General features: G+C 51.3%; 7 protein-coding genes across 7 annotated transcripts; 2 read left to right on the top strand and 5 right to left on the bottom strand.

The window, feature by feature from the left end:
• Positions 1 to 330: 330 nt before the first annotated feature.
• On the bottom strand, positions 331 to 918 carry PpBr36_01201 (uncharacterized protein; the record flags this gene model as incomplete). The annotated part of the gene is made up of 3 exons (XM_029888389.1): positions 331 to 368; positions 478 to 720; positions 825 to 918. The coding sequence occupies 3 exons, from the start codon at positions 916 to 918 to the stop codon at positions 331 to 333; spliced, it is 375 nt and encodes a 124-aa protein (XP_029750589.1).
• A 1,276-nt stretch (positions 919 to 2,194) lies between these two features.
• PpBr36_01200 (uncharacterized protein) lies at positions 2,195 to 4,917 on the bottom strand (the record flags this gene model as incomplete). Its single annotated transcript, XM_029888388.1, has 3 exons — positions 2,195 to 3,246; positions 3,359 to 4,732; positions 4,806 to 4,917. The coding sequence occupies 3 exons, from the start codon at positions 4,915 to 4,917 to the stop codon at positions 2,195 to 2,197; spliced, it is 2,538 nt and encodes an 845-aa protein (XP_029750590.1).
• A 1,215-nt stretch (positions 4,918 to 6,132) lies between these two features.
• PpBr36_01199 (uncharacterized protein) lies at positions 6,133 to 6,497 on the bottom strand. Its single transcript, XM_029888387.1, has 2 exons — positions 6,399 to 6,497; positions 6,133 to 6,309 (listed from the first exon to the last, which is right to left on the bottom strand). The coding sequence occupies exons 1-2, from the start codon at positions 6,414 to 6,416 to the stop codon at positions 6,232 to 6,234; spliced, it is 96 nt and encodes a 31-aa protein (XP_029752674.1). The 5' UTR covers positions 6,417 to 6,497; the 3' UTR covers positions 6,133 to 6,231.
• An 870-nt stretch (positions 6,498 to 7,367) lies between these two features.
• PpBr36_01198 (uncharacterized protein) lies at positions 7,368 to 8,040 on the top strand (the record flags this gene model as incomplete). Its single annotated transcript, XM_029888386.1, has 2 exons — positions 7,368 to 7,792; positions 7,875 to 8,040. The coding sequence occupies 2 exons, from the start codon at positions 7,368 to 7,370 to the stop codon at positions 8,038 to 8,040; spliced, it is 591 nt and encodes a 196-aa protein (XP_029752675.1).
• Positions 8,041 to 8,356: 316 nt separating this feature from the next.
• On the bottom strand, positions 8,357 to 9,232 carry PpBr36_01197 (uncharacterized protein; the record flags this gene model as incomplete). The annotated part of the gene is made up of 2 exons (XM_029888385.1): positions 8,357 to 8,727; positions 8,848 to 9,232. The coding sequence occupies 2 exons, from the start codon at positions 9,230 to 9,232 to the stop codon at positions 8,357 to 8,359; spliced, it is 756 nt and encodes a 251-aa protein (XP_029752680.1).
• Positions 9,233 to 10,013: 781 nt separating this feature from the next.
• Positions 10,014 to 12,242, bottom strand: PpBr36_01196 (uncharacterized protein; the record flags this gene model as incomplete). The annotated part of the gene is made up of 1 exon (XM_029888384.1): positions 10,014 to 12,242. One exon carries the CDS (start codon positions 12,240 to 12,242, stop codon positions 10,014 to 10,016), a length of 2,229 nt encoding a protein of 742 aa, XP_029752681.1.
• A 721-nt stretch (positions 12,243 to 12,963) lies between these two features.
• On the top strand, positions 12,964 to 13,773 carry PpBr36_01195 (uncharacterized protein; the record flags this gene model as incomplete). Its single annotated transcript, XM_029888383.1, has 2 exons — positions 12,964 to 13,001; positions 13,098 to 13,773. The coding sequence occupies 2 exons, from the start codon at positions 12,964 to 12,966 to the stop codon at positions 13,771 to 13,773; spliced, it is 714 nt and encodes a 237-aa protein (XP_029752682.1).
• Between the last annotated feature and the right edge of the window lie 565 nt (positions 13,774 to 14,338).

The following is a 14,338-nucleotide window of genomic DNA, read 5'->3' as shown; positions in this document are numbered from 1 at the left end:
AAGCCAACTTGTTGAGAGTATCGAGTCTGTATAGGCAGGTCCGTACAGAAGACAAGAGATGGGATGGCCTTTGCGAAGTGAAGCCTTTCTGTGGTTGTAAAGTTCACTTCGAGAAAAGACATTCGGAACACATCGGAGGGGTCCAACCAAGAAAGAATCTTTATGACAACTACGCAAAAAAAAAAAAAAAAAAAAAAAAAGCTAGTGGTAAGTGAAAAACTTACTTCACTTTCCGCATCTCGAAGAATAAAGCAAAGACCAAATTCAAAAAAGAAAGAAAAAAACCAAGACAGCTTGTGCTCTCTTTCCCGGGGTATTATAGCCAGATATTTAATGCTTCTGCGACATGAGCTCGACAAACTCTTGGTCTAATGGTGTACGGACAATACCATTTTGGTCAGTAAGACATTCGCAGTATCGGAGAACCGTCGAGACAAAAAGAAAGAAAGAAAAAAGAAAAAAGTGAAAAACACATACAGTCGATGGAACCGTTCCCATCCAGGTCGGCGTGGGCAATCATTTCGTCAATCTCAGCCGGGGTATAACCCAGGGGCCTCAAGGCATGCCGCAGCTCCTCGGGGGAGATGGACCCGCTGCCGTCCGAATCAAAGACCTTGAAGGCGGCCAGCAGCTCACGCTCGTCCTTTTTAGAGTCCTTCTTCCTGTCGCTGGGGTCCAGGGCATCGTGTGTCTCGGGATGCGACATAACCCGAAGGAACTCTTCAAGACGGCAGTTTGTCGTTTGTTAGCCGTTATGATTTTCTGTTTCGATCATGAATAGTTATCACCATTTGCTGGCATAATTGTGGGAAAGTAAACAGTACCGTGAAAGTCGATCTGGCCATCCTTGTTCTGGTCTATCTCGCTGATAATTTCCTGCGCTTCGGCGGCCGAGGAGCTCAAGCCGAGCGACTCCATGGCTTCGGCGAACTCGGAGGCTGAGATGGCTCCTATCCGGTGGCAGAGCGTTCGTGTGTCAGTAAGAATAAAAAATAAAAATAAAAATAAAAAAAACAAGGAAAACAACAGCAGTAACAATATAGTTCGGTCCATCTCAACCCTGCCGTTGGCTACCCATTGCCGTCATTTTCATGGGTGACCACGACCGTCAGCCGCTCGGGTCAAGAATGCTTAATGCAGGCCAGCCAGGGTCCGGATCTAGTGCCGGTAGCAATACGGCAGCAGCGGTAGTATTTTGTCTGTGGCAGTGCATGTAGGATAGTTGCCGGCTTGCATCCTTTGAGCGGGGCCTCTTTCTGTCCAAAAGTGCCCAAACCAAGGGTGGAAAAAAAAAAAAAAAAAAAAAAAAGACATACCGGTTCCATCCTTGTCGATCAGGTCAAAAACATCTTTAAGTTGTTTGAGTTGCTCATTGGAGAGAGTTTGACCTGGCTACATGTTTCCAATGGCATCAGACAGAAGAAAAAGGATGAGAAACAAATTAGTCTTGCTGCTGGGTCTCAGGTAATCTGCTTTCCCTCCTTCTTTCATTGATGCTCGCCTTTTTTGACTGAAAAGCCTAGTCCGGGCCTATACGAAACCAAAAACCCCCCCGGACATGGATTGAGAGGGGTCTTTTTCATAGCCCTGGCGTCTCGCCCAAGAACAAGGTGATGATAAAAAGGTGCTCACCATTTCTCGATGTTGTGGGTTAAGCCTCCTTATTCTTGTCGATAAAAAAAAATAGAGTGAATGTAGCTGGAAAATGGCGAATAATACAAGACTAGAGCTCACTTAATGTCAAAGGTAAGCGGGTGTTTGTTTTGATGTATGTAGGGCTGAATGAATCGTCGTCCATGCGTCCCAAGTTCAGTTTTCCAGGTCTTGAGGGAGGGGTCAATTTGACAAAGGGTGGACGACCGCTCACATCTCGACTAAACTCTTCGGGGTAAAGCCGACTACCCTAGTCCCCACTTGATCTGTCCAAGGGCTTATACAGGGTTAGGGTCACGCTCACGCAGGTGGCTGGGTATATGACAATATAACATACTGCAGAATAGAAAGTCGAGGCTGCGAACAGTCTCCATCTACAAATGAACATTAATTTGGACTATTTCTATAGCCAGAAGTCTACATGGGATTCCTGCCATCACTTCCCTCCCTCAGTCACGGTTATAGTTGAATCAAGGTCGTATATTACATTAATACCCTTCTCCTCCAGCTGATAACTTCAACCGCTTTCCTCCTTAACAGCTCAATTGATGCTTCTGCCGCGCTGCGCCAGCTGCATGGTTCGCTCCCTTATTTTCTCCTGCTTCCGTCTGCGGGCTGCTGCGAATGATTTTGGTTTCTCCGGCTTTGGCTCATCGGCGTAAGCGCCACACACGCAAGTCCTCGTGGCCTGTATGATTTCAATATTGCTCTTATTATCGTACTTGACCGCTGTCACAGAGAGCCGCCGTAAGCCATTTTGACCTTTATGGGACGGAGATTGTTGCCGAGATTCTCGAGGACGACCATGTCTGTCTCTCAGGCTGTCGATTTCCCCATCAGAGCTGTCGTCAACCTCCATCGATGGTCGTCGAAAGCGCGAATGAGATTTCGATATAGATTTTCTTGTGCTGTAAACCGAGGCAATTGAGTCGAGGCTTCTTCCTGGGAGCCTTGGGCTCTTCTTACTCGACGACCGTTCCAAAGAATGGTTTGACATGGACACAGGAGGAGCCCGCCCACGGACAACTGGTGCCGACGCCGGCTCCGTTGTGGCGTAGCTGTGGCTCAGACCAGGTAGCTGAGATACACCATATCCGCCGTCTCTGAACAGGAGGTTCTCTCCATCCTGGACTCGCGGATGCCGCGGCGCCACAAACGAGTCGTCGTCAGAGGAGACGTAGTCATCAATGTTGAAATCTTCTCTATGGTCGTTTCCATGGTTGGCTGGGATGTCTTGGACTATTTCGAGTATTCCCTGTGCATTGGTGGAGTAGATTGAGCCTCTGCTCCGAGGAGGGTGAATTGAAGCCTTGGAAACAGACTTTTTCATCCCCTGGAAGCTGAGATCGATCGAGGTTTCTGGTGTCAGGACGGACTGGGGACGAGGGGTATGTACACAGGAGCCTAGAGAAGACGTGCTGAGCGTATCGGATCCCATCGACCACCTTCTTATACTACTTGTGCGCTCGGGAACGAATTCGGAAATGTCCTCGAGACCCCCACGCCGGGACAGCGAAAACATGCTTTGGGTCCTTGGGCATCTGCGGCCTCTGGGTTCTGACCTTTCACTGTGCGTATGCGATATACTCACACCTGTGAGGCCACCGGGGCGCACCTGGTTAGCACATCTGACTCGGCTCCGAGTGAACTAGACGGTGGGCCGACTTCGCGCAGTTGAAGACGAAATTAGCATGGCAAAACTAACAGGGTGAGGGCGCTGACTTTGTATCATCCAAGCCTGCAAACCAGTCCGAGCCATCGCTCACGGCGAATGACGCTGGGAGTTCCAGGACATGGCCGCTGTTCGCCCTCGAAGAGGACGGGCGCGGATCTGAAGCCGCGGAAGTGGAGGTTCTCGGTACTGACCCAACGTTCGAGGAGGTGCCAGGTCTGCCGTCAGACTTGGGCTGATAGGTTTGGAACCGAGAGTGAAACTTGGTGGCCGGATGGGTCGACTGCCGAAATGGCGTAGCAACCGGTATCTTTGACTTCTTCCACCTCTCGGCATCTTCCTCCTGTCTTCGAGGAATGTAATGGGGTACTTGCGAGCTCGCGTCGTCATTGCGAGGATCCCAGCTCGTTGCTGGACGGTCGGGCAAAGAGGGCGTGCTGGTATCTTTGGACGGAGCGGCTCTGTGAAGACTCTGCGCTCTCATCCTGGCGGAGCTGTTGGCTAAATTCCCAGAGGTCGACCCCGAAGGCACGTAAGTGCCTTGTGATAAACTCCCCTGACGTTTCAACCCAGTGGTGGATGCCTGGAGCAAGCCACTGTTATCCTTTGCCGGTTTGGAAGCAGCTCCATTCTTTGCCAAAGGAGTCTGGTCCGGGAAGAGGCGAAGAGGGGGCGACTTTGCCAGACTCCCCGCCTGGCTGCGGCTCGTGGTCGAGGATTTGGGGTTGTCCTTCGAGACCGAGGTCAATGGGAGATCTCTATTGGGTGGTCTTGTCCTGTTCTCGGCGGCCGGGGTGTAAAATGCCTTGACATGGCTAGAATCAAGACTCATGGCAATGTTTCTGTCTGCTACATCTTCGCCGAAACTTCTAAACCCGGCCGCTTCCACACGCGTCCTAAAGTCTGGGCTTTGCGGTGATAGTTCGGACTGAGCATCTAACAAATCAACAGAACGGCCGCCATCGCTGAGCATGGACTTGGTTCGTCTGTGTGCATGTTCGATGGGCGAAGTGACCGCTGGCAACGAAGCCGGGAGGGATGGCAGCCCCGGAGGGAAGACTTGGACGAAACCTTGCCCATACTGGGCAAACTCAGGGGTCGCACTTTTATCTGGCAAATCTGGGGTGGTGTTTGAGATGACGCGAGATTTGCGGAAAGACAGAGTGCGTCCCCTGAATGTGCTTTGACGTTTTGACGAGTCTTTGGACGGGCTTGCCCCTGATTTCGAACCGTTGGGCGCTGTCTTTGGTCGTGGAGCCTCGTCTCCTCGAAAACGTGGGACCGGGGGAGAAGGGGCACAGGCGTCTTCTATGTCAAAATGGAGCGGAAATTGAGTGCTTTTGAACTTGGCTGACTTGGATAGGGTGTCTAAAACATTTGGCCCATTGCCAGCAACGGGATATGCACCTATGATGAATAGTGTCAGCCACGTCCGACTTCCTAGGCCACCCGAACGTAGTTCTGGATAATGGTCACAAACCCCTCTGCGGTGGTTCCGAAGCTATTGTGGCATCATAGGCTTGTGATTTGAGCAGTCGACCCGAGAGCTTGGATGACGACCGTTTCCTAGAAAACAAGCTCAAAAAGCCCATGACGAAAAAAAAGCCGCACTACAAAGCGGCTGGGTGGATCATGTGGGAAGTATGGAAAGGCGCGCAGAATATCTCGGTCTGTTGCCCGAGGTAGATACGGGTAGCGACCTGACCAGCAGCCGGCCAGTCCAGCACAGGATTGATTTGAAGAAGAGGAACAGAGTAGGAAAGTATGAAAACTATGAGTATCAGCTTGACGCAAAGGTTGCTGATTAACGATAGGACGGCGACAGGAAGATATATGATAAAATTAGGGCGAGACAATGGGTAAAAGAACAAAGAGAAAAGGTACCACATATAAGATACTTAGACGAAGACGCAAAAAGGGAAACAGAAGAAACAAAGGGACTAGAAAAAGACGAAGAAAAGAATTAGTATAGTGGCAAGTGATTTCACTTGAAGGACCTCACCAAATGACCAAAATCAAGGCACTACACATCCATCCTCTTTAACAAGCGCTCGGGCTTTCGCATAACGGTTAGCTTGGAGCAACCTTGGCCGTTTTAGGCTGGCGGGCTGGTAAAGATCAGGAACGGTGATACGTTAGTGGTGAATTGGCGTCAAGTTGCAGGGTCGACGCGAAGAAACACGACAAACGCCGGGTGCTTTGGCTCTCGACCGGTGGCTGACATCCACCATAAACCGTAATGATGCCGTGTCAAGCATGAAAAGCACGGATTGTACCATCGCGTAGTATCGACAGCCAAGCAATGAGTATTTGAAAGAAGGGCCTCAACCTGCTTGTGGCAGTCGTACATGTTTTGACGGGATAGGTCAAGAACACAAAGCGTTGTTGCTCGCCCAATAATGTTCTATACTGCGTCTGATCAACTGAAGTGACAGACTCGGTGAACAACAGCAGTCAATCTTGAGGGTGAGGTTGCCGATGTGGCCGAAGTGCCTATCCGCACATTAGATGTAATCATGAAGCTCAATATGGGTTGAACCGTAACCCTTGCTCTGTACTGCATGAGCCCGAGCGGCAATGGGACAGTCGGACGAAGGCATTGTATTATGTTTGTAACAAGGGACAAACGTAGTATTTGGAGAGATGAGTTTAATGTCCGAAATCGACAAGGAGCAGGGCTTGGTGAATGACAGAAAAAACCATACTTTATTCTAGACTATGTCTTGAACCATTCGTGCGAGGCTTTTTAGCTGCTGTAAAATAGGGACTGTGTTGTCAGAAAAGCATCAATCTTCAGCAATGCGTACTCAATGCCTGCCCGGGGAGGACGATGGTGCCAGGCGACGCCACTACGAAGCAAGAAAATAGACCCTGCAGATCCCGGAAATCAGACGGAGGGAGCGTGATTATGTCAAACTTGAGGATGACGGCGATCCGGCGAAGAAGTGATATGGTCTCTGCAAACCAAGCTTTGATTGTACTTTCTGGTCGTTATCGGAATCGAAATTATCAAGGACACGCTGGAATCAAAGACCCCCGGAACCGACCCGAAGCCCCACACCCGAGAGCGTACCTGCCTCCAGTGCCCCATTCTCAATCTCTGGTACAGAACTTGCGACAGCTAGCTCGGCCCTTTGGCTGGACGCTTGTTCACGCCGTCGAAATTTCTCCTCTTAACCCATAGTTGAAAACATCCACGAAGGAATCACACTAGCGGAGCGCAGCGACCAAGAAATCCAGCTCGCTCGTGGTTTCATACCACGCGACAGTGCCAAGAATCGCCGGTCAATTGTTGCACGAGCTTTTCTGTCGCTCGTTTGACTGACAGCCCGCTAGTCGAGAGAACGAGTGGCGGGTTTCTGGAATAGTCTCCAAAGGACATTAGCATTGAAGTCTTAATGAGGGTAAGAGTGATGAACAGCGCACATGACGTTGAAATCTTATCAGGAAGGAGATTCATCTGTTGTCCAGATAAATTGCCTAGTCTAGGCAGGCGAGGTGCCGCTAGGCACCTGCCAGTGCTGGTATCTCATGGAGTAGGAAGGATTCTGGCGACATGCATGCCTTGGGCAAACGGCAAACGGCAAACTAGACGGCGTTTACAGGTACCTGCTCTCATTATATACAGTACAGCTTCCACTATAACAGTAAATGGGCTCATATGATGTGGAAAACCTCAAAGCTCAAGCTGTTCGAGCTACGAAGGGAAGGCCCCAGGTAAAATACCTTCCTCATTTGCCGCCAGGTCAGAACTGCGGTGCAGAGAATGATACCACCAAAGAGACCAGTATTGCTGGTGAGCCAAACCCGGTTTATAGAACCACGTACAAATATGGGCTTGAAGTGATATACACTTGACAATCCATCCCAAATTATGATTACTTTACAATATTAAAATAGAACCAGAATTCATTCCCTATTTGACGTATCTCCTGGGTGGCACATCCCATCTTTACGAGCAAACCAGCCGCCCACTTGACGCCGTTTTGAGTTGAGGATATATACCTAGGTAGCCAGGCCACGAGACAAACTGCAATACGCCATGGCTACAACACTCAGAAGTTCCAATAACATCAACCAGCGGGCCACAGATGCCAGCAAGCACGGCAGGATGCCCACAGCAGCAGACACACCCAGTCTCGCCCATCCGGGTCAAAGCAGAGCCATCACTCCCAGCAACACCATGAGCTTAGCGCAGGCTAGCTCGCGCCCCGCGGTGCGATCCAACTCGGGCTCAGAAACCAACATCGACATACTGCCGCAGCACATAAGGCGCGGGCCTCACGGCAGCTTCGAGTGGGATCACGGAATCTCACCGCAGAGGGGGCCATACAAGGATGACCCCCACGGCTACATCAACGACTATTTTGGTCCGTCCGAGGTTATGGGCAGTGGTGCCACTGAGAATCACAGGGCTTCGGCGACTTCCAAGCCTGCTGGGTCCTTGAAAAACGGCCCTTCGCCAGTGTGAGTCGCTTTTATTCCATGATTCGGAAAGGGGATGACGATGAAGTGTTGATATGAGGTGTTGATGCTTTGCTATCAGCAGTCATGGTCCATCACCGCAGATTCAGGTCAAGGCGGATCAGCAGAATGCCCTTTTTAAAACCAATAAGGAAGTCTTTCGTGGGTGTGAAGAATCATCGAGCTCTTCAAATTACTGCAGTGTAACCGGCGGTGCCGTTGAAGCTGAAAAGGAAAGCCAAGATGCATGATAGTGTCGTGGATTGAGAGCAGAAGTAAATCAAGTTCACTTGGAGTTTACAATGCTGGAGACACTTTGTCCATTTCCATGGTCTACAACAGATTGTGGTTTTCATGGGCGTAACATTGGGCCGTAGAGGCAGATTAGAAATGTGCTTTATCCCGATATATCCTATAGGTCGCGTCAAAATTGGTTGCGTTTCTGACACCTATATGTCCCTTTGCCTAATGAGCCATACTGACCTCGGTAATCAGTCGTCTTATCAGTCCCGGAGATGGCCGGCTTTGTAAAACAACTTCAGTGCCCGCCCAGCAAGAAGAACCGCCCTAATCCATGCTCTGGGCCAAAGCCACGCAACTGAAGCGCATGTCCCCTCCCTCACGCTCGAGGAACTTGCGGGGTCCCAGCACAAGAGCCTTCTCGGACAGCACGTCCTCCGAGTCCCCGAGCTTACCGCGCGCAAGGGGACCCTTTCGCCTGCCGTCAAGCTCCCAGAGCGTGCCGTCCTCCGCTTTGACGAAGCAGACATAGTGCAGGTCCACGTCGTCGGTGGCCTCGGGCGCCGCTGTGTCACCCCGTGAGGCGACCGCCTTGTTCTGTTGCGCGAGGGCGGTGTTGGTCTCTATCAGCTTGGAGCGCGCCGCCGGCTCGAGCGGCGTGGCGTCCTTCATAAGCTTGTCGAGGGTTGAACCGGCGTCTTTTCCGGCGGGGGGGGGCAGGGTTAGCACGTCCACAGCTCTTCTCAGTAGCTACCATCACCTCCCGACTAGCTTTCAATCTCCACCAAGTGAAAGTGGGCCACAAGGATCTCAAATACCGATAAAGTTCTTGGCAGGGCCGTTCAGGGTGGCATGCAAGATGCCCATCATGCCACACGCGTTCCTGATGGTCTGCCTGAACCACATGACGGGTTCGTCGGGGCCCTTGCCGGCGTAGTCGGTCAGCAGCGAGTCTTCGGCCAGGCGGTGCGACTCGTAGATGGCCGAGACGGGGAAGACCAGCAGCAGGGCCAGGGCGGGCCGCGGGATGAAGGCCAGCATCTCCGGGTCGTCGATGGAGAAGACGTCGTGCATCTGCAGGGCGCTGCTAAGGCCCAGGCCGTGCACCAGCTCCGTCATCAGCTCCGGGTTGGCCTCGAGCGGTATGAACGCCGGCCTTGTGCCTGCTTCGGGCGCTGCCGTGTTTCCTGAGCTAGATGCCATCTTGATGTGACCAGGAGGGCGTGTACCAGGGATGGGTGTTTTGTGATGTGAGGGGGGATTATTTGGAGGCGACTAATGACGCGGCAATAATCTGGTTCGGTCGCAAGTGTCTACCAATCGACTATACTGTTTGCCTTTGACGGAGACACGCTCAGATTTCAAATTTGTGAGCACCGTTTGATGAAGTTTTGCGACGCTGGCCAAATGGAAATTATGAAAGTTGAGTGGGATACGATTAACATGGTATTAGGCTAGGGAGAAAAACGCAAGTATATAACCCCAAAATGTAGGGACCTGCTGTAGGAATGCCCAGTAGGGTGCTGCAGTGGAGTATGCAGTGGGGTCCAAGTTAGCGCCACTTCTAAGCAGTTTGGCAAGGCTAAACTGTATTGTCCAAGGAATGATATCATACCGATCTATCGCTGTCTGCAGAGGCTCGTGAATATCCATCTGGTTAAGAATTTTTACAAAGCCTTGAAAGCATAAGATCATGCTGCGAAACAATCCAACACAAAGAAGAAGGCGGTAAATTGCTAGAATGTTTATAGAAAAAAAAAACCTAATGAACCAACCCATCCATCTGCCATATGTTTCCATCAGTCCATTGTACAAGTACAGACCTCGCTGGGGTATTCCTTTCAACAAATTCTATCATACAAAACAATTGCCACGTACAAATTGTCTAACATACAAAAAAATAGAAGTGCTAGTAGGTTCCATGATATACAAGATGCACCTAGAGTCTCGCTCCAATAGCATCTGACCCCTATGCCTCGGCCTGCTATGCCGAAGCGTCAATTACCAGCTGGCTATCCATCTCATCATCCACCAAACCAGCCTCCTGCAACATCTCTTGCTTCCTGGCTTGGTTCTTCAACATTAAAGCTTCGATCCTCTTCTTTTGGAATATCCTTTCCTGTGATCTGAAGTCTACCTTGTCCAGCTGATCACGAATCTTGTTTTCAACGAGCGTCTTCGCGTGGAAAGCAAGATCCTGGCTGACAAACACGCCCTGGTATCGATAGCTGAGCCAGAGGTATAAAATGAGACACTTGTGGAGCGCTTCGAGTTTGTTTAGCCGCTCCTGGGCCTTGAATTTGGGAAGGTGCCTGTCGTCTGCGTCAAGCAGCTCCAGGTTGAGCCCTTCCAAGCTCAGAAGATGCCCATCCTTCATCTCGGATATGCACTTGGCACAAGTTCGTAAGAAATCCCTGGTATTCATGTCTATGGGCGCCGCAAGCAGCACAAGGCGGTCTGACATCGGCATAGGAAAGGCCTGTATGATATCTGCAATCTCGATCCAGTCGTCGAAATTACAGACGAAATAGTCGTTCGAGGTCCTGACTACCTCTCGGATTTTGAGAAGAATGTGTGACAGCGGTGTGTCCGGTGAAAAATACGTCGAGAATTTCTCAATGATGTTCGCGGGCGGCAATAGCCCGGCCGCCTTGATCGGGGGCACTTCTACTTCGAATGCCCTCTGGATTCTCCGTAAATCGGCTTCGTCCACACAAGTAACATAACCGATGTTTGGACGGGACACTGCTTTGCTGACACCCCCCTCGTCGCCCTCCGTCCCCCTCTGTATGGCCTGGGCTGCAGTGCGAAAGCGGCCAGCCCTGCCGCCAATTTGCTTGATTTCAGGATCCTCCAAGAAACGTCGTTCTGAGCCGTCAAACTTGTTGGTCGTGTCGAACACGACTCTCTTGATCTCCAGGTTAAGGCCCATGCCTATAGCATCGCTCGCCACAATGTAGTCGTATTCATTGTTCGGGTCGTTGAACAGTGCGGCCTGTTCGGCTCTGGTCTCGGGAGGCAAGGCGCCGTAGACAATAGCACACCGTTTGCCCGTCTGCTTTTCAATGCCTTGTTTGAGAGAGTGGAGACCAAGCCTGCTAAAGGCGACAACCGCATCGCCCTTCTGAAGCTTTTTCAAACTACCACCCAGACTTGATTTCATCGCCTCCAGCGGGCTCAATCTCTTGTATTGGTGCACGATGCATTCGTCTCCCATGCTCTCAATCAGTCTCTTGATGAGATCCACGGTTCTCTCCTCACCACAGAGATGAAGCTCGCGTGCTTGGATTCCAAGAACGGCCTGCGTCCAAGCCCAGCCCCGATTCGGATCCGCAATCATCTGAATCTCATCAATGACTGCCACGTCGACGAGTGAGTTGAGCGGTGCCATCTCCACCGTGCAAGAAGAGACAAAACTTTGAATGTTTTCCGGCCACCTCTGTTCCTCACCGGTCAGTAGAGCACAGCTCCGGCCCTTGGCCACCATGCGAGTATACACCTCGTGGGCCAGCAGCCTCAGCGGTCCTGCGTACACGCCTGTCGTTGCGCCCTCCAGTGCCTTGAGTGCGTTATATGTCTTTCCGGAATTCGTCGGGCCAACGTGGAGATGTACTTTTCTCTGTATGCTTCGTGTGCCGGGAAACCATTCTGTGGGGTGCTGGAAGTCACCAAGCTTGGGAAGGACATTTGTCGAAGGAGTGCTGTACTTGGTATGTCCGGCGAAGCTGCGGAAGGCGTACTTGATCTCCCTGTTGAGCCCACCAATGTTACCGGTAACAAACCCATGACGCAGGCTCCAGAATAATGGATTGTCGGCCCTGCTGTGACTGCCATGCGCCGCCAAGTTGAAGCTCGCCTCCAGAGCGTCGGTGAATCGTTTGGCTGTTATGCGGATGTTGCGTGACCCCGTGAATCCAAAACCCTTGTACTCGTCACTTTGGGGGTCCAGCGACTCAAGCCTGTCGAGAAGACTGTTGAAGTGTTTCTGCACCAATCTACGGAAGTTGTAGTACGCATCGGCGTGACCTGTCCCGGCGGCAGACTTCGAGGGGCTTGACAAGCCACTATAAGATGTTGGCTGTGAAGATTTCGATTTCGATTTGGGTACTCTCCTTGGCCGCGCCGGGACGATACTAAATTTCCGAGTACATATCGGCAGAGCAGTGCGGACCAGTCGAGTAGGCCTCGATAGGGTGCGAACGAGAGATTTCATGACAGTAGTCCGTGACGGGAAAGTCAGTGAGCGTACTATTTGCCACTGCTGCTGCCGGACGCATGCAATAATAGTGACAACAATACAGCGAGGTGCAATCTCGCCCCCTTCTGCGTTCGGCTAACTACAACAAAGTGTAGCACTGTTGCTGCTGTAATCAGCCAACGTCGAAAAAGGCAGGTCTCCAGCAGACAGGGGCGGAGAAAAAAAAAAGTACATATCGATAAGGGGGACGCGGAGTTAGATCTGTCCAACAACCGTGCCGACCTTGCCACGCCAAGTGGGGCTTACATTCGGTATGCACGGAAGGTTGCTTTCCCTCCCCATTAAGAACCTGGCGCATCCGGGGTCTTATCTAATCAGCGCATGCATGCACTTATGACGATTCCAACGTCTTCCTAGTGCCTCCCCAACTTAACCCCCGTCCCTGCTGGTCTCTGAATAATATCTTTCCGATACTGTTGTCAACCTTGGGCTTTTCCAAACGCTAAGAATATCTGGTTTGAATCGACCTAGGAAACTCGGCCATTGTTGTGTTAGCGATACCCAGAAGAACGCATTCGCAATTTATGATCAGATCTGTCGGTACCCCACGAAACAAACCCTGAGCGCCAACGGAATCCGCCGGACTTAGCCACTGTTTACAAACCATCTCACGTCCACCTACGCAAGGCGTTCGTCCTATCGACAAGTTCGAACGATTGTATACACATCAACAATCATGGCCTCATCATCAACACCTCCTACACCTCTTCTCTAGTAAGCGCTGGACCGGCCGTTCGAGACATTGGGGCTTGTCACGACAGCCTACCTTCATTTGGTTTACTAACATTGGGGCTTCCGTCCCGGCTTCAGTTCGTGCATCGCACACAACAGCACAATCCTTGCCGAATGCACAACATCGGCATCGTCACAGACATCGTCGCTCGCGTCCCTCGTCCTGCCGAAAATCACGCACACTTCTCCGCAGAAGCTGACGTACACGCACGGCGCCCACCACATACACTACATCGCCGAGGCGCCCTCGGACCATGGCCCACACGCCGCCAGCGCGGGCGGTCTGACCTTCCTGGTCATCGCTGACTCGTCGGTGGGCCGCAGCGTACCCTTTGGCTACCTGTTTGAGATCCGACGGCGCTTCTTGGAGGAGTACCCGCCCGACTCGACCGACTTTGCCGATCAGCCCAACTACGGCGCCGCCAGCTTCAACGGCGAGCTGCGCCGGTTGATGGTTGAGATTGGGAGCACGCGCCAGGGCCGAGACGACGCCGTACAGAACGCCCAGCGTGAGATTGACGATGTCCGGGGCATTATGACGCGCAACATCGAGGGTCTGCTCGAGCGCGGCGAACGGATCGACCTGCTGGTCGACAAGACGGACCGGCTCGGCGGCTCAGCTCGCGAGTTCCGCGTGCGTAGCCGCGGGCTCAAGCGTCAAATGTGGTGGAAAAATGTTAAGCTCATGGGCTTGCTTGGTCTCGTCATGTTTTTGATATTGTTGACCATCATTATCGCAGTGAAAAACTCATGAGTTGGGAAGTCTTGCAGCAATACGATAGCAACGTCTGTTCTTTTTCTTCACTGGGTTTCCAGTTTTATCACCATTTGTATCTCTGAGGCGCGCGCGACTAATTGATCGCCAATTTTCACACATTTCCTTTGTCCTAGGGCTTATAAGATAGCTAGCCATGGAGCATGCTGCGGTAACAGTACAGTTTTCGTTTAGTATTATCTTTTGAATCTTGATATCCGATCTGTTCCACCACGCGGCTTCTAAAGAGCGGACAGGTTTTCGTTCATTGGCTTTCTGGTTCCTTTTTTTTCGTTATTATCAGGGTTGTTGAAAATGTTTCTCTCGTGTCGTATGTATGTACAAGTCCGGGTACAGCCCAGTTGGGTAATCAATGCATCTAAAACCTGCGATGTCAAGATTCATTCATGCCTTTCCCGTAAGCGCTGACATGGTATAGTCCTGGGCGAGCAAACCCCATTAATTAATGCCGAGCTTGATGTCTTATGCACTGAATGAAGTCTGGGGCATACATTCTGTAGCCGCAGACTATTGCATAACCCAATGAACCTGCATTAAAAAAAAA

Source organism: Pyricularia pennisetigena, chromosome 2 (genome assembly GCF_004337985.1).
Source record: "Pyricularia pennisetigena strain Br36 chromosome 2, whole genome shotgun sequence".
Classification (NCBI taxonomy): domain Eukaryota; kingdom Fungi; phylum Ascomycota; class Sordariomycetes; order Magnaporthales; family Pyriculariaceae; genus Pyricularia; species Pyricularia pennisetigena.
Note: the sequence above shows the minus strand (reverse complement) of the source record. Positions and strands in the feature narration are given on the sequence as shown.